A 26,801-nucleotide genomic window follows, 5' to 3' on the forward strand; every position below is an offset into this window, starting at 1 on the left:
CTCCCTTTTCGTGCTACAATTTGCCTCACCGCATCGTCCAAAAGGAGTAACGCTGTGTGAACAATTTTCACGGTGAAGGACACCGGTGGCAATGGCCGCTTCTATCATTGTCGATGGTTGTTTGGAGCCTGAAGCGGTGGTGAATGGTGCTTTGCCACTCGGTGCGCGGGAAACTCGACGTTTTCTTTTTTTTTGTTTTGATACGCTTGTATTAGTTTAAAGTCATACCACAACTGTTGCCTTCGAGATATTTCTACAGGTCTATATTCATCTCATTTTGAACGCAACGCTGGTTTTGCCGGCCTAGCTCAGCTGATCATGTTGCGTCCGATAGAAGAAAGATCCCAAACGATAATCCGCAGTGTAGGGGTTTTTTTGCAAACAGAACTGTTTTGTTTACTTATTTTACGCCACCAAAACCTGCCGCAGGAGAACCGGGACGTATAGCTTGGTCTATGATTTGCTTTGAGTTTTGGAGAGAGTGCTTGAATTGGTATGTTATTCCCAACCGTACTTATCGTAAAAGTCAAATATATATCCCTCGTACATTGATATTGAAAATCCAAAGAATCCAACAACGAAATGTGTTGTGTGTAGAAACGAAACGTATCCCTGCGAAAAGAGAAACAGAGAGTGTGAGATAGCCCGAAGGAAATGTGTAGCACGATGGAAAGCACGAATTTCCACCCTTCGGTACAGTATCGTTAAATGATTGTTTTGTCAACTGTCAATTATTACAGTGGTGTGGAGAACAAAGATGACATTTTATCGTGTGCACAACTGGAAGCACGCCAGCAACAACGTTTGTCAGAAGAAGCAGAACAGTGTATCGAAAGCGGTAACAATAGTGTCGTGTGTAGCAGCGACCAGTTGTCAATTGAACAGCGTCCAGCAGCGATTTCTCTGCCGTGCATCGCCAGCGCTGGTCGAGAGCAAGTGAAAGCAGAAGAAACAGTACCAATCCCAGTGCGTACGTGCATCGCTGAACCATCGTACGTTGAACTTATCGCCGCTAGCAGTGCTGAACAAGCTGAACGCATCGAGCCAGCTGGTGGAAAGGTGTTGTTGTGTGTGAAGAACGATACATCGGCGGTAGCGTCGAGTGAACCTGTGCAGGGCTCTCGAATCTTGCGCGAGCTAAACAGCATTCCGACCGTGCCGAAACCAACATCAAGCAGCCGTCCGGTATCAGTTACGGCGTCAATCTTTACCAGCCTCCCGGCTGGAGCAAGGGGTTCCGGATCGGAACCATCGCGTGCTTTTGCCAAGCCAACGGTCAACGGTACGTCACCGCAACAGCAACCGTCGGTGACCGCACCACTGCAGTCCGTTACGGCGAAGCTGTTCGTGGCGCTTCCTCCGACAGCCGGTGGCGCTAATACGACGAGCTGTAACGCCGGCATTAGCGGTGGAGTCAGCGGTAGCAAACCTCAGCACGCCACCGAAAAAATATTCGCCCCACGGACGGAAGATATGAATAAAGGATTCTTGATGTTCTCCGAGGAAGAGCCTGGATTGACCAGTAAGTATAATGCTACGTATGATATGTTATATACTTTGCTGAAAGTGTCTCCTCCATCGGCTAGATGGAGGATCACTTTTCCGGTAATAAATTTGAAGTGCGAATTGATTCCCGTTCCTTTACCCATTCCTGAGGGTGTATCAATGATACGGGGAACGCCTTCCAAAAGTTGCTTCTCCGTAAATCCTCTGGCACCAATTCTTCAAAACCACACCACACAGGAACTCCGCAACGGTTATGTCGTTAAGCATCCTCCACTTTCTCAAGACATCTCGCAGTCTCTCCGTCATGTTGATTTCTTTTTTTAACGAAAGGAATATCCTGCTGTAACAGTAAAACGGTTTACGGAAAGGATTTTCCCTTAAGTTTGTCCATATTTTCCTCCACCATGTTCTCTTCATCTCTCACTGTCTCTCCTGCGTAGACAAAATTTCACTTTTTTAGCTTTACCATCTCCACTTTTCGTTATGCGCTTAAGCCCATCTACGATAATGTCCGGTTTCTTTTCGCCTGCTAACGTCCTCCATACATTAAAGGAAGCCCGGCCAGCCTCTTGAAGTTACGGCACCCCCGAGGAAAGCGCTCCTGTTTCTATTTAATGAGCCAAAACGATGATGGGTGGTCGACGATCCTGTGGGGAGAAACTAGTTACTGTGCAGCGCAAGCCCTCCCATGGTATGGGTGGCTTGGTTATTTTTCTTATCACTTTCCCACCGGTCGATGGTTAAAGCAGAGAGCGTGGAAAGGAACCGTCCGTGTATCACGTGACGAAAGCATAACGGCCTTTTTTCCAGGACAGCCCTAGCTTCAGCGCGATGGTTGGGCAGGGTACATTTTAGCGGGACTAGCATAACAGCACCATTTCGACGAGCCCGTTCGCGGCGCTTGCCAACAGAAACCCAACTTAAATGGTGAAGGAAACCCCCTTGTCAGCGACTTAACTACGAATTGGCCACTGCTCGCCAACCCTTGTGTTAATCTTGTTGTAGTCCTAGTGTGCATGCCTAGGACTCGTAGTGCCTAGTGGCTCGTCGACATAGTGTTAGCAAGTCTACTGGTACAACTTCACACTGCAGTGTATGTGTCTAAGGCGATTGTGTAGGGTACAAAACACGAGTATATAATGAAACGAATAAGAAAGAGATGGGAAAAAACGAGCTAGAAAACATTGGCTATCACTGAAACAGTATTGCTTACCATGGCTGGTTCATCGAGAGTTCGCATACACCCTGTTCCTTCTTTTTTTCGCAGAGTGGATATACACCACCCTCACTGACCTAGATTCCGGCGCTGGAAAATTCATCCCAGTCAACTCGGGCGGTTGTGTGTTAGACGGAGAAGGCAATGTAACAGTATATGCTATCCAATTTCCCAACCCATCTATTAGGTCCAGCGCTGCTTGATATTGGAGCTCTGATGTATTAAACATACACGATTGTAGTTGGACACAGGCACACGGGCTAACCTAATGCTGGTAGCAAAACGACACCTATAGGGCTACCATACGCAGCTTTGTGATGCGTAGAGACTAACCTCTGGGAACCCTTCTGTTGATTGCTCTGATTGTTTCTACTGAGCTGTATCAGCAGGAACAATGATCTGATTCCAACAGTTCGTTTCTTTGAGGACATATTTTACTGAAGCTAGTAGTACTGGAATTTTAGATTTTGTTTGGTGATGTCACAGTCCAACAGTAGACACACAAATTAAGGTTACTTTCAGGATATTGATTGGTAAATTTCGTATCCAAGGCTCGAGTTAAGGATTGCCATCGGCTTCGGTGTCGCTCAGTAAAATCTTATGATGCATCGTTTAGGTGATTTGGATACTTGCACCTAATCTTTATAATTCACTTTTCGTTACTGTCGACAAACACCTCACCTAAGCGATACAACACTGCTGTATAGAACCCCTTTGAGATGCGAGTAAAAACAGCCATTTCAGTTTACTTTTTTCTTATTAACCCGAAAGCATAAAAAGTACGGTGAAACAGCCTGCCTCTACAACTGCCCGTGTCCTGGCCGACTCATTTCAGCTTGTTATCGAGCGATCTTAATACTTCATCTCATTTCTCAAGCTTATCGTGCTCGAGTGAATATTTGGCACGTTTATTGAGGATGCCAAAGACCCTTATCTTCCGGCACCTACACCCGAGCTCATAGACGCCTCGTCTGTAAATTTTTTGCATCATTAGGGCGAAGATATAGTTTAACGACGACAAAATGGGACAAAATGAAAAGGGGATGCACTGAGATGTCTGCTGTACAACAAGAATGCTCCGCCAAATTTGTCGACCCGTTGATCCATTTGCGTCTCCTGGCTTCTGGGAAGATGCAGGCAAAGTTGCAGAATGACTAATGTATAAACCCCGATGCGTTGGGGTATGCAGAATGGTTTGGTTCACATTTCAGAATATATTTTACTCGTAATTCATCTTTACGCATAGCTCGTCAAGAGCACTCCAAAAACCATTGATCACATGGTTTACATTCCTCCAGCTCTGAAAGCTTACCATCGTCCCAGCATCGACACTCACGGTTCGAAATTAAAGGAGCGAGATGCGTCACCAAATTCCAGTCAGCCCTAAATTTAGAATTTATTTGTCGTTTACATTTACATGAAAATGAACCTCAATCGTTGTTTGCTTTTTTTTTGTAAAAAAGAAGGAAGTACGGTAACCGAAAGTATTCGCCATTGCTGCATCCAAAGGCCAGGGTCTAAAGTGTTCACGTGCCTTAAAAAAAAAGAACAAATAAATATTTCATCCCCTCACTCGATCCTCATGCTGTGGAGGAGATCCTTCACCACAATATGGAACAGCAAGAAGAAAAGAAGCTAAAAAAGACATTTCAACCCCCAAAACAGAGCCCCACATAAATATTCTACCCCGAAACGATTTACGGCGCGTGGTTCAGATTCAATATCAGAAGCAGTAGCACTACGCCCCATGTTCGCTCCCATGTTTGGGAGCTGCCCCACCGACCTAGGTTTGAATGAAAAAAAAAAAACCCTTACCGGGATCCTGGCGTGGTTTCGGTTTTATTTTTTCGTACATACCCCTCATTTTCATATCACGCCATTATTTTTTATATCTTCCTTCATTACACGCTTTTTCCCATTGCACCAATTTGCCACGGGCTCCCGCTGCGTGCTATTTTCTCACTCATCCTTCCATCCTTAGTGTCCGTGAAGAATTGAGCTTTCGAGCTTTTTCTCAAGAGCATACCGATGCGGAACGGTTGAGTGTTTATCTCAGTACCGCACCGCAATGTGGCACGGACAATTATGGGGAGTGAGCTCCAAAGTGTGTGCAAAGATGTGCTCCGAAGCCAATTTCACTTGTTTCTAGATCGTACCGGTATGTGTGGGTCGAAAAGGGAGTATAAATCCTTTTAACCTTGTTGAGGAAAATTAAGGTAAACTATGCTTCGGCGGGTGAAGGACTGTCTTACCCAAATGGTACACCGTTGTCGGTGGGAATTACCTATATGATGATGAGCCTTATTATCACACTGCAAAAAGATAAACAAACGTCAAGCGTATAACATTTGCTCCTGCTCTTCCAACTTCTTGAACTTTGATGCTCCAATCATGGCTAGCTTGTTCATTGGTCCTGCAACCGTATTGTCCTTCGGCGTGTGTGTGTGTGTGAGTGTGTGTACGTACACACACTCCAACCCGAGGGTGTCAAACAAGTCACCCCACAAAACAAACGCCCTGTTGTGTCACAACAAATTCGATTTGCGATGTTTGCCGTCTTCGGCCAATTTCCCACGGCCTTTGTCAAAGTGTTCGTGACGGTACGTACCCACGTACGATTTTCCGTAGTATCCCATCCATCAGGAAGGTTGCGAGTGATTTGGCTACTTCGTTAGGCCGACACGAATCCCCGGAGGAGACCGGGTACGTATATTCATTTAGTATGAGGGTGCTTCCGTTACGGTTTCGGTAACGTCACCGGAAATAGTGTAGGGCGTGTTAGGGACGCAAGGACGAAGCTCAACGGCGAGTTTCCATGGCACGTGGCTTGAGGGTAGCGACCCGGTCCCAGAACACCCTTAAACACCGAAATAATCATGTAATTTGAATATTCAAATCAAAATTCACCCCGGTGCAAAAGTGCGTCCGGCACGAAGCCCGCTTAAATTGCTGCCCCGGCCTGCTTGCCCACCCAATGGATGACGGAATTCCTGAAAGCTTCATTCTTATTCACAACCTGCCCTGATGTCCTGCCCGCGCACACTGCACGGAGGCCAGCTGAACGTGCGTGTGTGATTGTACGGATAGACTTTCGAGGGTTACGTGTGCTGCTAGACCAAGCGCACGTGTTTTTGCCGTATTCTCCTTCAGGGGATTTTTTTTTTTTGGGGCGTTGGAGGCGTTTATGCTCTCGTCCCTTCAGCTTTTTTTTTTATCTCGAACGATCATCGACGTCGCGTTTTGGGTAGTGATCACGCAAAAAAAAAACGAAATGTTAACATTTCGTGCAAACCATGATGATGACTTTCACCGGTATGTACAGGTACAGCATCAAACAAAATCACCCACGCAAAAGTTTGCTGTTTTTGTGGCGCATGAGAGCAATCAATCCAAGTGTTTCCTTCATAACTTACTTCCTCCTGCAGCGAAAGCTTTCGGGTGTACATTTTGTGTGCGGTAGTTGTGAAATACGCCGTATCACTCACAAGCACAATGCTGCAGTTCAGTTTGCTGTGGTAAGTTTGGAGGCTTGCTTCGCCTCGCTTCATGGCTACAACTAAAGCTTCTTGTGGTGGTAGAGCATCCGCGATGCTCAGATGCTGAGTGCTTTTGTAATGCAAATCTGCCCCGAACAACTTCCATTCACGCATAATTCCGCTTCTCTGGATCTCATTCGATGGTAATGCTATTAGGGAAAATCTTCCTCTAGCTAAATTTACTTCACTGCAAAGTGGTCTAAAGCGCTGTCTTGAGCTTCGTTTGGTGGTAAAAAAAAATATCTAAAAGAACCTTACCGCGCTCTGGTCTTGTTCTTGTTAAATATTATTTACTGCACTATTAAACGGTTTATAATGCCGTTTATGTTCATGCCGCAACATCCGGCACCGTATCATACACACCGAGCGGAACGAAAAACAACCATAGAATGTATTATGCAAAAAAGGAAAATGTTAATTTGACATTTATTTGTCGTTTTGATATGCTTTTCGTGCATCTTTCTTTTTTTGTGTGTGGTCAATTCTTCCGGAGCTCTGTTTTTGTTTTTGTTCGGCTGAAACAAATTCCAAACACACATAATCTTATTTTCGGAGTTTTGCTTGTTTTTTTTTCCTCCCAGAAGAAATTGCTTCACATCACATTTATCTCTTCAATCGATTCTTTCCTGTTCTTTCCTTCCTACACGTTTTTCCCACCCAAAACCGGGTAATCAATTCTTGCTGATAAATGGAAAATCCATTTACGCCAGCAGGCAAACAAGTTGCGACCCTCAGCTATACTAACCGAATGTTATCTTTCTCTGCTATTTCTCCCTTCTTAGTGCTTAAAGATGAACCGGATGATTTAACGCATCTGGCACCGACAGCGGGTGACGCTTGCATTCCGTTGGAAGAATCTGGCACCTTCTTCAATGAGATGTTCGAGGATTTCATCATACCGGACAGCTACACGTTGCTCCAGGACGAGCTGTGTTCGCTCGACTCGCAGGACACACGGCTGGAAGCGTCATCGATAGTGGTACCGTCCGGCACCATCGGCATCCCGGTATCCGTCAGCGACAGTCTCACCAACAGCCTCACCGTGGCCACGGTTGCCTCGTCAACACTGGGCTGTACCACGCCCGGCACTGACGGCGTACCGTCGCTTGTAATGTCCAATTCCGGTGCCGGCGTAAATGGCAGTCAAACCCACCAGAACACCCATTCGCCAAACTCGAACGCGTCGTCCTCGTCACCGTCGTCCGTGTCCTCGTCACCCGTGCCATCATCACCGAGCCGATCCCACATTTCGTCCAATCCGAACTCACCGTCGGGTACGTCGGGACTCGGTTCATCCGCTTCCAGCACGGTTTCGTCCGGTGACGGCCGTCGCCATTCGACCATCGGAGGCACCAATCAACATAACGCCACCAGCAACGACCCTTTCATCAATTATCGGGACGAAGTGAACGAAGTTAGTCCCTCGCCGCATTTACTGTCGCCTGGCATATCGAAGGTAAGTCGGAAGGAAGTTAATGCGTATGTCGCTGGAATGCAGACATCTCACTTTACTACACCCGCCAACGGTTGACAACTGGAGCCCCAAAACTGAAACGAGCTCCTGTTCCTAATCAAGAGTGATTTAAGGGGGATAGCCCTAATCTAGCCTTCCCTATGGGTCAAATTCTTAAGTTCACGCCTTAGGCCTGCGCTCCGAACCAAGGCGCTAGGGTTAGGTCGAAGGGGGACGTACGGCTGTCCGCTATCACACACCACATAGGACGGTGCTTTTCCACTCGTGTGGCCGGCTGGAATATGAGCATTACGATCAGATCACACCATAGCGTGGCCGAAGCGTGTTTGTGCAGTATGGCAATGAGTCGTTCTGCGTTGTTTTATTTGTTTTTTTTTCCTTTTCTCGTACGATGCTTTCCCGTTTCCGCTATCGCGGAACGCCCCAGTCACCTACTGTGGCGAAGCTCGCTCGGAAGGGTGAAGGGAGGAGGGAGGGAAAGGAAAAGAAGCATCATCAGCGTTTGCTAACACAAATAGACATAATCACATATATACGCACACACTCATGCACTTACGGCCCTAGGTGCAATGGCGAGATAAGGCTTTTTTACCCACTCACACGATGTCAATTAGCTTATCTGCCGACAGTTTGTTGATTTCCTTCGATGCGCTTTGCCGTGGGCCCGTTAAGGGTTACTACAGCGTGTGTGCTATACTTGATCGATGCCATGCGCCCGTTACGGAACTTCCGACTGGTGGCGGTGAACGGCGAGCAAACCATTGTGGCTGGAGCATTGATAAATGCATTCGCGGCGGAAACATTTCCGTGTACGTAGAGTTTGGTGGCAAACAGACTCCCTGTTCCACGTAACGAGCGTAACGAGGCTTTCGTTGCAATCTTCCGTGTTGCCAACTAATTGTGCACGAATTGAAATTCGATTAGCTACAGCTGATTATTTTTCACTGTCAAGACCACACTGAGCCCCTACCGAGTCTCGTGTGGTCACTGTACGATAGCGGATAGACCCCGGGACTACGGCCTTATCGCGATCGTGGTATAATACCAAACCTTTTTAGGACCACGATGCCGCCCGTTTCACGCGTTGCGAAGATGATGCCCACTGTCGCCTTATCATCGGTCCGTTGCCTGACACACTACATCGTATGATTGTTCCGTGCGCTACCGCGGATGATGTTGTTGAACATGCCCGTAGTAGGTGCTAGGTACATATATAGAACTGGTGTCCCGTACACGCGCGTACATTATCTGGAACCTGGTCGAGGAAATTGAAGTGGAAGTCCAGTTGGGAGTAAAATGATGCTATTAAAACCTCAAAAACAACAATATCTTCTTCCATATGCTACATGCTCAATTCAACCAAAACAAACAGAGGTCTTACGCGACATTCGGGGCTGCCGATATTCGGTGGTTCACTATGTTTCGGCAATTTTCCCGGTATCAACAATAGTGCAGTGTGGAACACTAGCACACCAGTTGATCCCACGTTGATGAGTGTTGCGTGTAAAGTCGATTGCCTTAACCTACTACCGTACCGTTCGTGGGAGAAACGTTTCGAGCCGTCCTTAACAACAGCTTATAAAACAAACAATTTGATCGTTATTTACTTTTAGGAAGTAGAGTAGCCTAGAGCATGGTACAACGGATAGCCAATCGACCTCGTTTTTAGTCAGTGTGGAAATGTTAAATTCACGCTAGTGTTTGACATCGCAGCACTGATCGTGGACAGGTTGTGACAAAAACGGGCCGTTCCGTCCAACACCCGCGGCATTACTGCCGGTACATTCAATTAGTTATAATTAATATGTCTCGTGGCCGTAGTCATCGTGATAGTACGTTTCAGGGTAAGAACAATTAGCGCCACCGTTGCTACTGTAGACCTAGCGTACTTACTGGAGGATTTTTCCTCTTTTTTGTCATTTTAAGTTCATTCCTATTGGCTCGGTTATAGCTACACCCAGTTTTGGATCGCACTTAGGATGTGGAACATCAGCTCTATATTTTACCTCGGTCAAGTAGTTGACTCTCCCCAGTGCGTGACATGTGCCGTAAATTGTCTGAAACTTGTAGCACTAATTGTTTTATCACAACTCCACCACTCATGCAAGCATAATGGAATGGCATACATTTAACATAGAATTGCGAAATGTCCCAGAAAAAAAAATGAGGCAATATAACTCTTCCAAGCTTACTGTGCGGCTTGTTATATTTGTGAAGTATTTGTAAATTCTAACGACATGATAAATGAAATGAAGGATGTATATCAAACAGCCCCAAGGCTCCTTTAAAATGTTTTGAACTATCAATCCTAAGTATCGCTTTCCTTTTTTTTTTGGGCGTAAAAAGCGGCTTTAAAATCTCCGTCCCATTCCCAGCGATGTAACTCATTTAAATTGCTAATAAGAAGCATAATAAGCCATGAAAACAAAGGCCACTACCCTGAAGGAAAACATCCACAGTGTAACCTTTTTCTTGTCTGCATTTACAATGTTGCTAGTCACCGTACCAGTCCCGGTCCTATGTCATTCGTTCAAATTACCTGCGAATATAACAAAGAACATCTCCACACGTTATCGACACCGTTATGTGGCAGGGTACACCTTGTGGGATTTTACCAACCAGCAAAAAAAAAAGAAGGGAACTACCGCCACCTGGCGATGCCGAAAGCACCACACGTGATGAATATTTGCAATTTGTCAGATTGTCGTTCGCTTGTTCGCAACCCGCTCTCGTTCAACCTTTGCTCTAGTGATCTGGTGCTCCAGCACAGGAAAGTTCTGGCACGGGAATGGTTATACACGATTCGATGGAAATCAGTATCAAATGAAGGGACCAACTTTCAGGGTTGTGGCAAACAAAAAAAAAAAACGAGGAAAAAGAAATGCTCCACTCTAACGTTCACCGGATCGAGGGCAAACGGTAAAGATGCTGTGCTGCCGAGTGCCAAAATCCTCTTAAAAAAGGGTTACTCACGAGACACTGGGATAGTGGATGAGAGCGAAAGTTGGACGCCATATCGTTAAAATTCAGAACACATCGAAAACGTGGGAGCGTCGAATGGGCCATACCATTCTTTTTCGCCAAGACACAAACTACTACCGCTAAGGTTGACGGAAAATGAAAGCACAAATGGCACGTGAGCTGCCTCGTCTATGACTTTCATTTTTCCTGAGTTTTTCCTCGGATTCTTCCACCCGTGCGCGCATTCTAAATCCGTAATTCCGTTGTTTTCGCTCTCTTGCCTGCACATGTGAAGGTTTCGAAAAGCGTACAATTTTGGGATGGTTTTGTTGTTGTCGGTGTTTTTTCCCCCTTCCCGTTGTTTAGTGGTGTAGTCGTGGTCGGTAGCAACGGAAGTGAACTGATTTTATTAACTTAGTTGTGTGTTTTTGCTTGCTTCCTTACTTACAGAGTCCCGAGAGCAGCAGCCTACCGTCTCTGTGTAGCCCGAACGGTTCCCTGCCAGAAGATGAACTTGCATTTATGAGCCTTAACATGGACGAGCTCGATCTGTCAATGCGGGCCCCGTACATCTCGATGAGCGAGGTGGACGATCTACCGCTGCTCACCTCGGACGATCTACTGTGGGGTGTACCGGCAGCCACGATCGAAGGCAACCATTCTGGCACATCCATCAGTGCGTTCGGACTTTCGGGGAAATTCTTCATCAAAGACGAATTCAACGCACTCGGAACATCACCGAATGGTTCGTCGGATAACAGTTCCCTGGTGGACCAACAAGATCCATCCTCCGGCGCATTGCAAACGACTTCACAGCACTCCCTGGACAAGAGTATCATCGTCAGTGGAGTAGTCGACACGGTCACGGCTTCAAATTCCTCCCCCGTTTCCAACACCAGCAACAGTTCCATCGAACTACCCGCAAACACCAGCAATAATGACAGTAAATCAACGCTGACAATTGCACCCCCACCGTCAATAGACTCTAGCCTGGCGGCGCTCTTATGCGGGGGAAATGTCATCAGCATACAATCGGAAACGTCCAACGTGTCGCAACAATCGCAGTCGATCGGTAATCAGATGCTGCTATCACACACAAATGGCACCGTAAGTGCCGGAAACCAGCAGGAACAACATCGCCACAACAACAACCAGCCACAACAACACCTCCACGAGCAGCAGCTGCAGCTAAGCAGCGCGCAACAGCGACAAGACACGGCACCAAATGGAAAGCGCATCAAGCTTTCGGAACAAAACCTCCTTCAACACTCCATGGTTGTGCTGCCAGCAAACGTAAAGCTATGTAAGTCGCGTCCGTTGAAAGACGCAGGTAGTAAACAATATTTCGCTGCGAAGAAACAAGAATCCAAAGTCATAACAAGATACATTCTGCACCGTTGAAACTGTGCCAAATGCGTTCATTGCTATTCGCGTTCATTTGGGATTGGTTGGTTGTGTGTACTTAACATTGAAAACATTATCAGAACCGAGACAAGCCGGATAAAACCTACACTGAATGTGTGTTGCCGCACGATTGCAAGAAAACGTGCAACGCTGCTCGCCTTCTAATTAGCAATCGCTGCATCTTGATGATCAGTTCCAGAACCGTCCACAGCGTAGTGTTAATTGATGAACAACGCTGCTACGTTTGTCAATAGAACTAACTAAAGCACGTGCAAGAAAGAGTACAATAATATTATGAACATTGAAGTTCATGTTGAACCCTTGATGATAGTTTAACCGCTGCAAGATGAGCAATGATCGATAGAAACTGTATTGTTTTACTTCGTTACCTCTGAGCTGCGGAAAGATTTATAACACAAAACAATATCTTTTTCCCGCGTGCTCTACCCAGCTGCCCTCCTGTGGGATTAACGGCTGATGGTTGTTGTTCTGCAGGTTAATGAAGAAATTGAATCTTTTCATTAGTATAATTAACCACAAGCGTCCCCCCAATACGACGATACGTCATACGATGCCACCAAGAGCGCGTTTGTCGAACGTGTGCTCAATCCATTAAAAAAGCATATGTGTGTTTGAGGATCCATTTCTTCAAAAACAGAAAAAAGATAACTGGAATACCTAGCGGTTGCGAACGCTGTATGGCTTACCGTTTGAAGGGGTTTGTTTTTTTCGTTGTTATTTTCCCCCTTGGCTGTAGTGTTCTTTGTAGCGCACCCACATCAATCTATCCGTTCGTTTAAAGATGCCTCTCAATACGCCGAAATCACCGGTTCGTCTTCACTGGCGTAATGCGCTACACGAGCGATTAAACGTAAACGTGGGTGGCTAAAAATAGTGGCCAAATAATGATGGAGCACATCACGAGGAGAGATCCGCCAAGATGTGGCCTCCCCGCGTTGGATTCGTTTCGTCTAAAGTAACTCAAGACGGAACATCCTCGTGCCCGGTCTGGCTGGGTTGTAGAACACCGACAGAAATGCTTAATGTAATTGCTCGCACCATCACAGTGGTGGTATATTCCGGTGGAAATGTTTTCCAAAAAAGATCTTCCCCAATAGAACAGCAAGTGGAGCGTGGCTGTGTGTGTTTTTTTAATATCAATCCTTCTTGTATAAATTATTGAAGATATTTAAAAGAAACGTTCATATGTAATGTAATGCACTTTTCATCATATGACGCAATACTTAATGTTCATAATCGGATCGGTAGGGTAATCATCTCATATAACCCTCCAAGTAGGAACTGCACTGGCTTGTACTTACCGAGATGTTACCTAAATGCACAAGTTGCAGCGGATCGCTTCAGTCCCGCTGTCGCACACAAACTTATGTGGTTTTGGGATATACTAGTCGAAGATCGTTACGAAGTGCTGTTTGAAAATGAAAGTGAAACCACCGAACACAAAGACAGTAGGTGTACAGTAGCACCATAGTGGCGTGACACTCAAGCCTCAGTTCAAACAAGGGAACACGGGAGACAGACTAGAGGCCGATCGCAATCGGGAAGACGCGAACAACCATCAAAGCCGCGCTGAAAGCGGTACGAAAATAAACGAGAAATTCTTTTTATATCACCCAAAATGCTCTCCCCTTGCTCCTGCTGCACACTGAAGAAACAACCGTCACCGAACCAGGATCGGGTGGATGGGCAGATAAGGCTTTGGGCGGATTGCGAGACAGGTCTCGGTCGCTTCTTCTTCAGGGAAATCGATCGCAAAGCGTGTTGATACGTGTGGGGTTTGCTCCCGGTGGGGAAATTTCAACGAAACGAACGTTTCGGAACACGGTCTCGAGCGTATGCAGCGCCAAGTAAAAGCTGATTGGAATCCCACCGCTCGTACGCGCGTGCACTCCCAACGTCAGAGCGTAGGTTTTATCGTGGAGCGCAGCGTGAATGTCAGAATATTTGGGAATGGCAATAAAAAGTTCATCAACACTGTTATTTTTAAAAGGTGTCCCCCACGAATGCATCGGTTTGGGCCGGTCACATGCAACGACAGGCTGCGCTTACGAGATAAACAGCGAAATTTATACGATGAAGCGATTAAAAGGGAGACGATTTTTTTTTTTTTTTTGATTAACAAATACGCATTAAACTGGCACTTTGTAGCGGTACAGAATGTATAATTTCGGAAGTAAAACCTAGCAATATAATGCTCATTAGTAGTGGCAGATATATCTTAAATATCGTTTAAAGAATCTCTGATATTAACATAATCTCACTTCTTTTTAGGTGAAGCATGGAAGTTCGATGATTTGTTGCAGCTGAACGGAACCGTTACTACCAATGCGAAAGGAACCACGCAACAGGGAATCGTACCGCAGACAAACATTATCGCATCGTTCGTCACTACCGCTACGAAAAAGTCCATCGGTACTGGCGGTGTGAATGGAAACAATAAGCGCACCCTAGCCGGTGTTAGCGAGTCTGCCGGTGACAACGGAAGCAACTGCAAGCGTCTCAAATCGTCCGCCTCATCCAATGCGCCAGGAACACCATCGTCAGCGCCGCAGCTACTGCAGCAGCTAATGGCCCCATCACCGGTACCACAAAAGCTAAAGTCCAAGTCGCGATCGTCGCAGGATGGTACCTCTGGTGGACGCTGGCCAAACGGTCACGCGGGCAACAATGGTGGACTGCTGCAGGAACAGTCGGGCAATTCGGTGCTGATGAATCTGCTCGTCAGTGGTTGCGATGTAAGTGCCGGGTACAGTTGCTTTCCCCGTCCCAGCAAAGCGGCCAAAGCATAGTAAACAAGAGCAAGGAACCTCCATCAGTTAGATGAGAAAGGGAGATAGAGTGAGAGATAGAGAGAGCAAGAACAAGAGAACAGCAGAAAGGAACGGCAGTAAGGAAGGCGCAACAGTGTAATACGTTCGTGGGAGTTCCTACCAGGGATGATCGTGTTGAGGGAAGCTGCAATGTAGTGGCAATAACAGTGCTTTTGCTCTGAACGTTCCTTCAAACAAAAACTATCCAACACCGGAACTCGTCGATATGTAGGCAGTAGTCCATATGTAGGCAGATCGAAAAGCGATGGGGTAAAACCACAGAATTTAGAAGACGGTAAAACGTAGACATGCTTACGAGTGGAGTAGCGAAGTGAAAAAAAAACCCAATTACTGTGATAGTTGATATAATTTATAGTTTAAAAACATAACTGAACTGAGTCTAGCGATCCTGGGGAAGGAATAGAGCGGACAATTATGGACAGGAGAATGACAGGCTTGCCATGAAAATTTGTCATTATTTTCCCTTGTAAGGGAAACGAGACGGAGAACAAAGGAAAGCGAAGAGGGAAAATCACGAAAGAGACAACGGCTAATGTTGCTTGAGTGTTATGCAGTAATGGCGTTACGGGCATCGGGAACCGGAGTGCGTTACGAGCATCGGACAAAGCGTTACCATTGCTTCGGTTCGTTTTCGTGTCAACTGTTGTTTTGCTTTGTTTTTCGCTTACCTTGTACAATTTCCAAATATAATACTGTCTCCCCCGAGAAGAGCATGATGGTTGCATGGTTGCAAACCAGGGCAGCAAAAAAAGATAAAGCATAAAACAGCGAAAAGTTTTTTGTTTTGTTAGTTGTTAAATAAACATTTGTTTTAACTTTGTATTGTTTTGCTGGTTGTTTTGTTCAATACGTTTACTTTGCTTTAGATCTGTAAGATGCCTAGCTTAGTTTCGTTATTTTTTTTTTATTTATGATCCGTTCGACAGCTCTTGTTAAACTATATGATTGTTTAAGACTGTACAACTGTTCAGCTTTATTACGCAAAAAAAAGCAACGCGACCGATAAGGAGGCAACGAATAGAGCGACGATAGCATGATTTGTCAAAGTAGTTTATTATTTGTTTGCTAAACATTGATAACAATGAAAAACATACGCACGGCGGTCAACTCTCGTGCCGAGAGTGGCATTGAATAGCCCTTTGTGCCATCTTCCGTCCGCGTGCGGCAGACACGTTACAACATCTGTGCACGTGTTGCGGAAGAACGGTGCAGGGCTGCTCAAAACCCGTTTGTTACAATTATTCGTGAGCTCCGAAGGTACAAAACATAATACAAAAGTAAAAACAAAACATGAGAAACAAAAACCCAGAACTGCAGCGGCGGTGCCGAGAACGAGCAAACACCATGCAAGTGCGTTTAAAGCTCGTCGTTATGCTTCGTTTGTTGTACAAAAGAAAATGGTGGAAGCTTTAATTCGAAAGGTGGTTTTTTTGATGGTGTGCGTATACAGTATATTTAATAATATATAAGCAAACCGCAAACTCGCTAACTTTTATCTTTTTTATGTGAGAAAGATAATTGAAAAATTAATATTCTTCAAGCAAGAAATAAAAATATTTTTCCCTAGCTTCGAAGCTCTGAACTCTATTGTTGAAGTAAGAAGTACACTAAAGCCTAGCACACATTTTGCAAGGTATAATTATATATGGAAAGGAAGATTCTTCCGGAAGTTATCTGTTCTCTAATTGCCTCAACTACTTTGGATCGTGTAAATTAGTACCAATGGTTTTGCTTTTGTGTAATTAAAAAAGCTCTTCTACTGCGCCATCTCCATTGGTTAGTGAGGACAAGACTCTATGAGCTAATACAACGTAAACGCTACGTAGTCATTCAAGCCCCATGCTGGCGTCGTTCTAGATCGCTGCACATACACAAGGCATTAAAGAACGCTAGCCTATCCTGTCACATGACTTATCGTATTTGAGAAGCTTACGAATTCGTTACTGGGAACGTATAACAAGAAACCTAAAGGTAGAATTAACGGTATTGATAAGCATCGTCAGAACTCAAAAACCCATACAGATGAATCGTAACTATACACACATAATGCAACAAGCGGTTAAAAACTATAAGAGATTAAGATCGCGAATAAGACAGGATTAAATTTAATGGTAATTCTCGTTACTCAACGCATTAAAATGCTAGATGTATGTTCGACTATATCTGTACAATAATTATAATAAAAAGTAAGATTCCAACACTGCAAACCGTAGTGGTGGTTTTGGATTGGACATGCAAGTAATTATTCACAATAGAACCACCTAGGGCAGAATATACAAATATTTCAAAAAATGAACAAGAACACAAGAACGTGTGAAACCTATTACCTCGAAAAAGACACACACACAGCATAGAACAAAAATAAGGAACAAACTGATATACCTCAGATGCATCCAACAAAACAAAAACAAATCATACAAACTGCAATCGAAATCGTACAACGCAAGTAGGCAGATCGTCTCAAACTGCATCGCATAAACGCACGGTATAGTTAGTGATCAGTAGATTGAAAAAAAAACACAGAAAAGATCTTTTGAATCATTATTTGTCACTTTTGCGCGAGTAAGCTAACAAGACAAATGCATCAGATTTATTGTTTCTTTCCTTCCACCAGGCGCCTCCATCCAGTGGTTACATGCAAAAGCACCAGGGGACTCCATCGTTCCCTTTCGACTCCCTTGTTTCACACGTTTGTTTACTGTTTGTAACAAATAGCACACAACTTATCACGTGCAAAGAGCGTACAGAGCAGCTGTTGAGTACGCTGCCATGCATGAGTAACGTTGAGAACTAGCAGTAAGACACGTGCACGTGAGGCAATCTTTCCATGCAATCAAAAACCGGTTCAAACAACCGACGGAATGATTTACTGTGAGTAGCTGTCGAACGAGCTCGATCGTTAGCGTTCGGTTTGGTAAGAAACCCGAACCAAGCAGTTATTTATTTACATTATGTTTCCACTAATGTAAAATTTGATTCAACTGCAGCATGTCTACATTTCTTCTGCGTTTGCAAGTTCATTCACATAACTCACATAAGCCCCACGCGCAATATCACAATATCTACACTCATTGACAGGGGGGTGTGTCCGCCATTAAACCTGTGTGTCTGTGTGGCCATGCAGAAGCAACCGTAACATGTGAATGGCTTCGAATGAACCTGAGCGGGAATGGTATTTTTAGCGCAGAAGAACGTACGCTTCTTCCCTTGTGTTATATAATTAGCAGAACCTTCTGACCGTGCTGGCTGCCTCCGCAATGGTGCATCGGCACTAGCCTGCCATGAGCTGATGCATCGCGCATTGCGACCTTTTGGCGTTGTTTGTGTGCATGGTGCTCGGTGTATACCACTCGATACGCTTCGTATCGTCACGAAACTGCGCCGCTAAGTTTGTTTGCCAACCTGCCCCGTTACCACTGGTTCGGAATGGCGTAGTTGTGGGGATATAAGTTTTTGTTGTTCTCTCTTTGCATTTGGTGTCCATGTTGTCGATGAGCAGATATGCGTTCAACTGATCTTAGACGTGCAGTTCAGCAGAACATACACCGCACTGCCAGCTGAACAAATCATAACCAATCAATTCGAACAAGCAAAACCACAGAACGAAATTTGAAAACACAACACAACAGAAAACAACGTTACAATAAGCTTTAATATTAATTATGAAGGGAAATGTCTTATTACTATACTATAGATGTACGGAACGTAACACTGTAGTTGGAGTTAATCAAAAAAAGAAACACATATACATCACACTTAACTCAATACATACACAAACTCACGTACTGATCGAAACCGGCCTCTCCGAAACAATAAGACACGTTAGTGAATTGATACGCAATTCAAACAAGGTACATTCGTTTGGAGTAAAGCAAACCACAACCGTAAACCGTGCGCTGCAGTACAATTGGAGCTTGTTTCGTACAGTATATATAAGGAGGATAAAAGTCTAGCACAGTACACGGAGAGACGAATTCGTCCCGAGGAAAATAAACTTTAAGGTCTCTTCGTAAGCGCCGGGCAAGGCCACCAGTTTAAGATTGTTGTAATAATTTGTAGCTGTAAGCGGTCACGAAGAATACAAATTAGTCACTCGGCAAACATTCACAAGATGGCCATACTTGTCGTAGAAGACGAGGGCAGTTACTATACACCATCATTATCAGTGATATAATTAAGCGAACAAGGTAAACTGTAAGCTTTCCCATAAATTCGTCATCGTAGCTCTGCGTAGTGTGTGCATCTTCCGTTCGTAGACCGTATCATACATATTAATCGGCAAGTCAGAGCCTTTACACGTAAAATTCACCTCAGCAAAGCGCAATTGAAATGTAAGAGTTCAAAAAATTGTTCAAAAATTACTATCACATTGCGGATGGATGAAAAAAAAACGGATCATAAATATTGTAGAATCATAGAGCTGGAACCTTAAAATCGTTTCATCGGACTGATATTTTGGATGCATTTTGGTTTTCCAACTCCCAATTCCCTACTGTCCTCCAGGTTGCACGGAGCGGGAAACTAACCAGGTGCAGCGGAACAGAACAGTCTGGTTTGGATTGTAACTTGGAATGGTGGAACAGGATGTGCGTAACGTAAAACAGAAGGAATAGGCAATAGTTGTTGGTGTTAATAATCGTTGGCATAGGTAATGTTTGCAGCAAAAGTGTGTTCATACTGTTAAATAGAAATGTGTGGCAAATGAAAACAAAACATAGCTTAATGCAAGGTACACCGGTATACACAAAAGGGGTAAGAGCACACCAATGCTAGTATTGTTGTTTAACTGTTGTTGACATGAAAGCTCGGCTACGACCCGGAACGGTTCAGCATAACACCACCAAGGAAAGGAAATCAAAAACACCCACAAGTACATGCACCATGGTACTGCATGCCAACTGTTAGTCAAATTATAGTCATTAAAGTAAACGGATTGAAGGGATGCGTTTTTTGTTTTACTACAACCGTTGGCCGTTGACAAAGTTTGCATATATTTTAGCACAACCTTTTATGCACATTACAGAGCTCCTTTTTGGTTGTTAGAACAACGCAGGTGACTGTGAAAACCGATCCAGCAGATAACGGCTCACCTATCTCAGAGAAGCATCCAGCTTAATACGATCGCAGCATTTGATAGCACGATTGTGGCACATGATAGTAGAAAACCAGCAAGGCTATACAGACTTGAAGTACAAACTCGTCATCCCAAACACGGCCAACGGCTTCACATAATAGCCATACTGATTTTGCATTTTCATGTGCCACAATTGTATTATCAAATGCTGCGATTGTATTATATCTGGTGCTGATATAGTGCCATCTGGGACCGTTGAGTTGTTATCTATTATCTTTGTTTTTTAATTCGTTATCGTTGTTCAAATATCTGATAATACCCATATATCTCTAAACATACCTCACTCTTAAGTACAAATCTTGCTCTGAAAATTGTGCATTCGATAAAGAAATATAAAAACGTAATTCAATTAATTTATTTATGTTGTGGGAAAATCATATAGCAAAGCATAATTATTTTCCGTGTAGTAATTAGACAAATTCTCACAACTGCCTAACGGAAACAAAAGTATATTTGCAAAGTTACACCTTTACTCAAAATCAAATACCTCAAATTTCTGGACAGTCTTAGTGGAAAGTCTTTTTATTCAATTCTAGCATCCCGATGGAATGGATTCATAATGGAAAAAGCACAAATTTATCAATCTATTAGCGAACCGATATATGGTAAATATCCCATGAAAAGAATAATGGAAAATGGAAGCAAAAAAAGAAAGATATATAGCAAAGAACGAAAACACGTTACACTAACACAACACAATGAGGGACTGTTCGAAACAATTTAAGCAAAACACAGAACTGATTAGGATCAAGTCAAGGGCAAAGTTTTTTTTTTGCATGAATGTTGATGATTGCGGAAGGTTGTTTTACTGTTGTATATACGGTGCGGTGCGAATATTGTTAAAGTCTGGTACAGCCGTTTTTTGAAGTTTGTGGAAGAATCGAATGAAACACACACGGTTGCAGTGTGTATGTGTACGTGCGTGCAATTGTATTAGTTAGTGCGTTAGGTGAAGGGCAAACGATTGCGTTGGTCATATTTGGCTAGAGGGTGGTTTATTGCGATCGTTTTGTGATCGAAGTTTTGGGGCAAAGAAGAAGAGAAATGATTTCACAGCACGACTCGATTTAACTCCACTTTCGCACACAGCAAAGCGACATTAAAACAATGAAACAAATACAATCGCTAAGCGAAACAATAATAAAAACCCCTTGTAGAACCACCGAACAAAACCGAGAGTGAAGGGCGAGGCCTGAATTGCAATGGAATGGTTGCAAAACGAGTTGACGAATTCGTTTAGGTGAATCAATCAAATCTTTCCGTCCCTGGTTAGGTTTTTTGGAGATAGCGTTGATTTGTTGTCTTTGTTTTTCACTATCTCAGATGCGTTTAACTGTTAACCATGCGTGCACTTTGGATTTATGTTTTCAAATCATTTCTTTACTATTCCTGATGTCAGGCTTCGTAATCAAAGATACACCATTAAGGATAAGCCATCTGAACTCTACAAGCGAATAGTATAACGTAATAATTCATCAGTTTACTTCGCCCGTAGCTAAACTACTCCTTCTAACACTCCAGCATGCATGTATGGTAGAAACTTCCCGCGTAAGAGGTAGTATTGTAAGATGCATCATGAATGGCGTAGCATTTAGCGCCTCCACCATTCAAATACTCTAAAGCCAGTCTTGGCCTAACCGTTCCAACAGCCGTGCTACCAGCATTTGAGCGACCGTGTTAATATCAACAGTGCACGCTATTTAAATGTCACTACCCATTATATACTTACGTCAGATTGTAGAGTTGTAGCACTGAAAAAAAACGTCATAAACTACCCAAAATGGAACGAAAACAAAAACACTCTCACGGATGTGATTGAGTGACGGTGGGCGACCCGTAATGGAGTCCAATGTGGGTTGTCACACGATATAAATTATTAATATGCGCCACTGATGCAAAACTTATCGGTGCGTTGCAAATTATCTCCCAAAAGACTTAAAACAACTAATCATGTGCTAGTACGTAAGATTTGCAAAAGTTACAAAGGTGGTTTGGTGAATATTTTACCCGATAACACGCGGCAACAGTTCAAAACATGGCAATGTAAACGTAAGCAAACAACATCTACTCCTTGAATAAATTTACGCAATAAACGGAACTAACATTAAGTGCAAAACAAAGCAAACGGAAGCCGCAAACGGTCCATCGGTAAATGCAAACAAACTGATAAAACTCCAACACATACAGCAAAGCACAAGAAAAGGATTAAAAAACAGAAACAAGCCGTGAAGCCAAGGAAAAAGAACAAAAAGAAAAGAATTAAACAAACAATTAAAAACCCAAAACTAAACCGTCTCGGAGGGAAGGGTGGGCCGAAACACAACACACAAGAAAAGCAATCGATAATAGAGAAGCTAACAAAAAATCAACCATCAATGAATAAACAAGTAGAATTGTACTTGAATTAATTAATAATAACGCTATTTGGAGCATTACATAAATCCACTTACGCTACTCAATCGAACTATCTCCTGTTAGAGGTTTTGTGCAAACAATGGTTAGCGAGAAACACTAGACGAGCAGACAGAGACAGTGTATGAGGGTGAAGATAAAGGTGGAGGGAGGAATTGAGGAAGTGACAAAACACGGGACAGGATATCGTAATATCGTTAGGGAAGCTTTATGTCAGCGGATACGCATGAATAGGGAATGCGCACAGGGAAAATGCCGCCTGGGTCTGGGAGCGTTTGGGGACTGACAGCATGAAAGAAAAACCCACACAAATAAACGAAAAACCCGAATGAAAATTGAACAATTGTGTCCAGATGATGTTTTCTTTCTCTTCTGATAAGTGATGAGGTATTGAGCGTTAATTTTTATTTATTTGATTTCCATGTGTATAGACATTTTTCCTTACTGTCCGCACAGCAGCACATTCGCAATGCGTTAGACGAACGAAAGTCTCCCGCGTTACGCGAGCACCACACAGCACGTGTCCTTTCGTGCGAGCCTTTAGTAGTGCAAAAATGTAGGTCATGTAACCAGACACGCCAAATCGAGCCTCCGTCGCTGCGACTCGTCCGAATGAGGTCAACGACAACAATACAATCCATCATCCAGTGCATTAATTCATCCGCAGCCCGGTGGAGTTTGTCTCGCACCACGTGATGCTTGGAAAAGGCTGGAAAATTGGGAGGCAAAGCAATTCCCTTTCCAAAGTCTATCCTGTACAAACACACTCTCTTAATAGAAGTATTACTTTGGATAGTGACAGTGTTTACTGTTTGCATATATGCCTTCTGGAGATTAGAATTTTGCCGTACTTGGGCATCCAAAATTGGGGATTGGCCAAAATACATTGATGACGTCAGGTTTTGACGTCATACCAACACGTACAACCTTTGGCTTCGCTTATGTTTAAGCGGATTATGAGACCAAACAGAGTAGCACAGTAGGCTATGAGAGCGAAGCTGCACAGAGAAAGTCGGTTTTCCTACTCGCTCTCTCACTCTCCTTCACTAAGTGTAAGCTTTCTCTGGAAACTTCCTTGCACTTTTTTCCGTTGTTTCTCTTTTTCTACAAAGTGAAATTCGCGGAAAGCGAGAATGTAGGAGAGTGAAAGTAAGCATTATGTTATCTCTGTTCGTCCTACTGACCTGCGTGTGAGCTTGGGTTATGTAAGCACTAGAATGATGGTAAAGCTTCAGTGGGATGGGAGGTTGGGAAAACAAACCCCCCTCCGTAATGTCTCGAAAGGATGTTGAACTTTGCCACGTGCTCGGTAATGTTAGCTTTTTTTTGTTGTTTATCATGTTCTTTTTCTTCTGCCGTTATCGTCCCATTGTCGTTAACAGGAAAGCGAAGGGTTTTGCTTGCTGCACTCTTTGTTTTCTAGCATGGTGGGGTTTTCTTATGACTGTTAAAGTACCTTACTGCCGAACACAGCCGCTTTGGAGTTGAAGTGCTTGTTTTTTTCTTTATTCGCAACCCGGCAGTGATTTTGATGTTAGCTTTTTCTTTGTTTTGACCACGAGTCTGTGTGTGTTGTTTACTCTCCAAATCGCTCGATCTTTCTTACCGTCTGGCGTTGCAACATAAAATAATATCATAAATCTTAAATATTTTTTTAGAAGTATATGGTCATTCTTCGTAATGTTCTTTCTAGAACGCCACATCATATTTGGTAAGGCATAACTCAACAAATCGAACGGTTTGAATGTGAATCTCATTTTAGCGAAATATCTCTGAAGCATTAGCTATTAAAAGGCATTTTTAAGCTTTCTCACTCCAACAAGAAGTTAAAAGCCATTTGACAAAAAATCTTGATTTATTGTGGAGTATCAAACATTCCGAACACTGGAACTTGTAATTATATGTTTCTCTATTCACTAATAGAGGCTAAGATTGGATTTTTTAAAACATTTTTAGCAAATAATGGATCCCTTCTCATCGTTCTTTATGATGGATGGCTTTCAGCATGTTTAAATTACATCGGAAGGCGTACATTCAAATAAATACCCATCATATAGGAGATTTATCCAGGAATCTTTTGTGGCTTATTTTTCGGTAAATTGTTAAAGAATTTTACGCCATTTTATTGTTATACTTGGAAAAGGAACAAAATCCTAATGTAGGAAGCATTTTTATAAATTATTCTAAATGCGTCCTTTTAACGATTCTATAATCTAATTTTGTTGTTTATACAAATGCAAAAGCTTTAAATCCTCAAACTGAAACAAACACAAGTGCACTTGTGTTGTTCAGTACAAATTTGGCTGTCCTAGTCGTTCATCGAAAAATCTTTTGGATAAGTAACGAAATCCCAATTGTCTCACCTCAATCACAAGAAATCCAAGAGAATATTCAAGTTTTTTCAATAGATCTTACGTATTTATTTACCAGACCATAAAAATGGGGGATGTTATTGGCCAATTTTTTGAAACTCAATTCCTAAAATTTTCAAATAAATACCTATTCTTTTTTGGAACTTTGCAAGGTATTCGATCAAATCTATCATAAAATGTGCCAAGGTAATTTGAAAACAAACATTGTTACAATTTGTTTGTTGGAACCAACCACATACAGGAACAGTTATAACAGTAACGGAAGTTAAATTTTATTATACAAAGTGTCTTATTATTGAAATTCTTATCAAAAATTGCTTATGTGCTGCAGTGTGCTGAGTAAAATTAGTTTAATAAATTAAGCAAACTTTAATGAAAACGCTCAAACCCACACGGAAGTAGAAAGAAAACTTAATTGGTTCACATTGCATCACCTTCCTCATGGTAATTGAATCTGTTTGTTTTCTCTTGCAGCAAACCATCCCCTTAACTCCACCGGAAGTTTTAATCGAGAACGATTTGGAACTTTCCCCAGATGGCAACGAAATGCAGTGCGACAACACGACCGGTGACATGGTTTTCAACCGTAAGTATTAGGATCGCGCTATAATCCCTGCTTATCACCATACTGTTGTTACTAATGCTTATTCTCATTTCTTTACCACAGTTGGTGACGAGGATGACAGTGGCGTGCTGTTCAGCTCGATCAATCCACTGATCGGTGGCCAAAGACCACTGAACGATCAGATTGTGCGTCCGCTCACGATCCAGACGGATTCCATCCTTCCGGGTACGATCGATAATGGTGCACAGGGCAACGGTGCTGACCGATTCCGTGGATCCGGGGAGTTATTCAACACATCTTCAGCTACCTCAAACCAGCCAGCGACAACAGGCACATCGACGGTGGACGAATTCTCGATGATCGTTTCGCCCAGCTTGCTGACACCGACCGATCTGGAAATATGGCGCGCCATCCAGCAGGGTCAGTTCGATCCGAAAAAGATTCCATCGCCGTCCGTGTACGGCACTGCGGCTGGCGGACACATTCCGAAGTCGCTGTCCAGCACACCGACCGCACACCTTTCGGCCGACCTGCTCGGTGGCGAGCCTTGCGAGGCAAATCTGTTCGCTGCTCTCGGCGGTGATCTGGACAGCTTGGACGGACTTGGAGCAACCCATGGTAACCGTATCGGTGCGTTCCGGACGATTGCAGCAAACGACGAGGGTGGGCTACACCAGGGGATGTTGATTTGATTACTGGAGATCCTTTAAGTTCGTTCGTTAGTTTCGGTGTTTTAAAGCATTTCTTTCGTATGGTTTTGAATTCTGCATTCTAATGGGAGATATTTTTAATTGATTCTATGTTTTGATTCATTTACATATTTAGAAACGTTAAGCGAGAGTGTTGACAAAATCTCGAAAGTGCGTTCTTATCAGATGGGCTGAAGTGAATCGAACGCTAATTTGTGGGTTTATTCAAAGCTGAAAACAGAAAAAAACAAACTCAACTTCAACAAGGTTTCAAGGAATGAGAAAAAGAGCTTATAGAAACGACACATAATGAATATGCTAATAAGTTGATGCGTACAAGTATTGGGAAGAGTAGTGAATTCTGCTTCATAACACACGAAGGTGAGTGTTTTATGTGTGTCTTCTGTTATATTTCACATCAATTAATTTGTTCAACTACCCAGTTTGTCAATTTTGTAACCTTTTCTTTGGTTTGTTGTTCGCTACCTTCCACATAATGCCAGTAATCAATGTAATACGAAGAAGAAAAGTACAAGAATAGCCGAAAGCACACTTTCACAAAGTAAATCCAATTAGCTCAGTAAGAAGATTTCGTTTTGCCGATAGCAACGGTATCTGGTGCAACCATTCTTTTTCTGGTGCGAACCATTATTAATATTTGCAAATGATAGACAATGGGA

At 43.4% G+C, this 26,801-nt stretch overlaps 1 protein-coding gene across 1 annotated transcript in view; it reads left to right on the top strand.

Moving 5' to 3' along the window:
• The window catches only part of LOC128708674 (protein similar), a 105,425-nt gene extending 79,301 nt beyond the window's left edge, over positions 1-26,124 (top strand). The window contains exons 7-12 of the mRNA XM_053803652.1: positions 741-1,522; positions 7,041-7,714; positions 11,144-11,996; positions 14,390-14,853; positions 25,342-25,453; positions 25,535-26,124. Of these exons, the coding sequence (XP_053659627.1) occupies positions 741-1,522; positions 7,041-7,714; positions 11,144-11,996; positions 14,390-14,853; positions 25,342-25,453; positions 25,535-26,124 (3,475 nt within the window). The remainder of the gene's footprint in view (positions 1-740; positions 1,523-7,040; positions 7,715-11,143; positions 11,997-14,389; positions 14,854-25,341; positions 25,454-25,534) is intronic.
• Positions 26,125-26,801: the final 677 nt, after the last annotated feature.

This window comes from Anopheles marshallii, chromosome 2 (genome assembly GCF_943734725.1).
Source record: "Anopheles marshallii chromosome 2, idAnoMarsDA_429_01, whole genome shotgun sequence".
In the NCBI taxonomy this organism is placed as follows: Eukaryota; Metazoa; Arthropoda; class Insecta; order Diptera; family Culicidae; genus Anopheles; species Anopheles marshallii.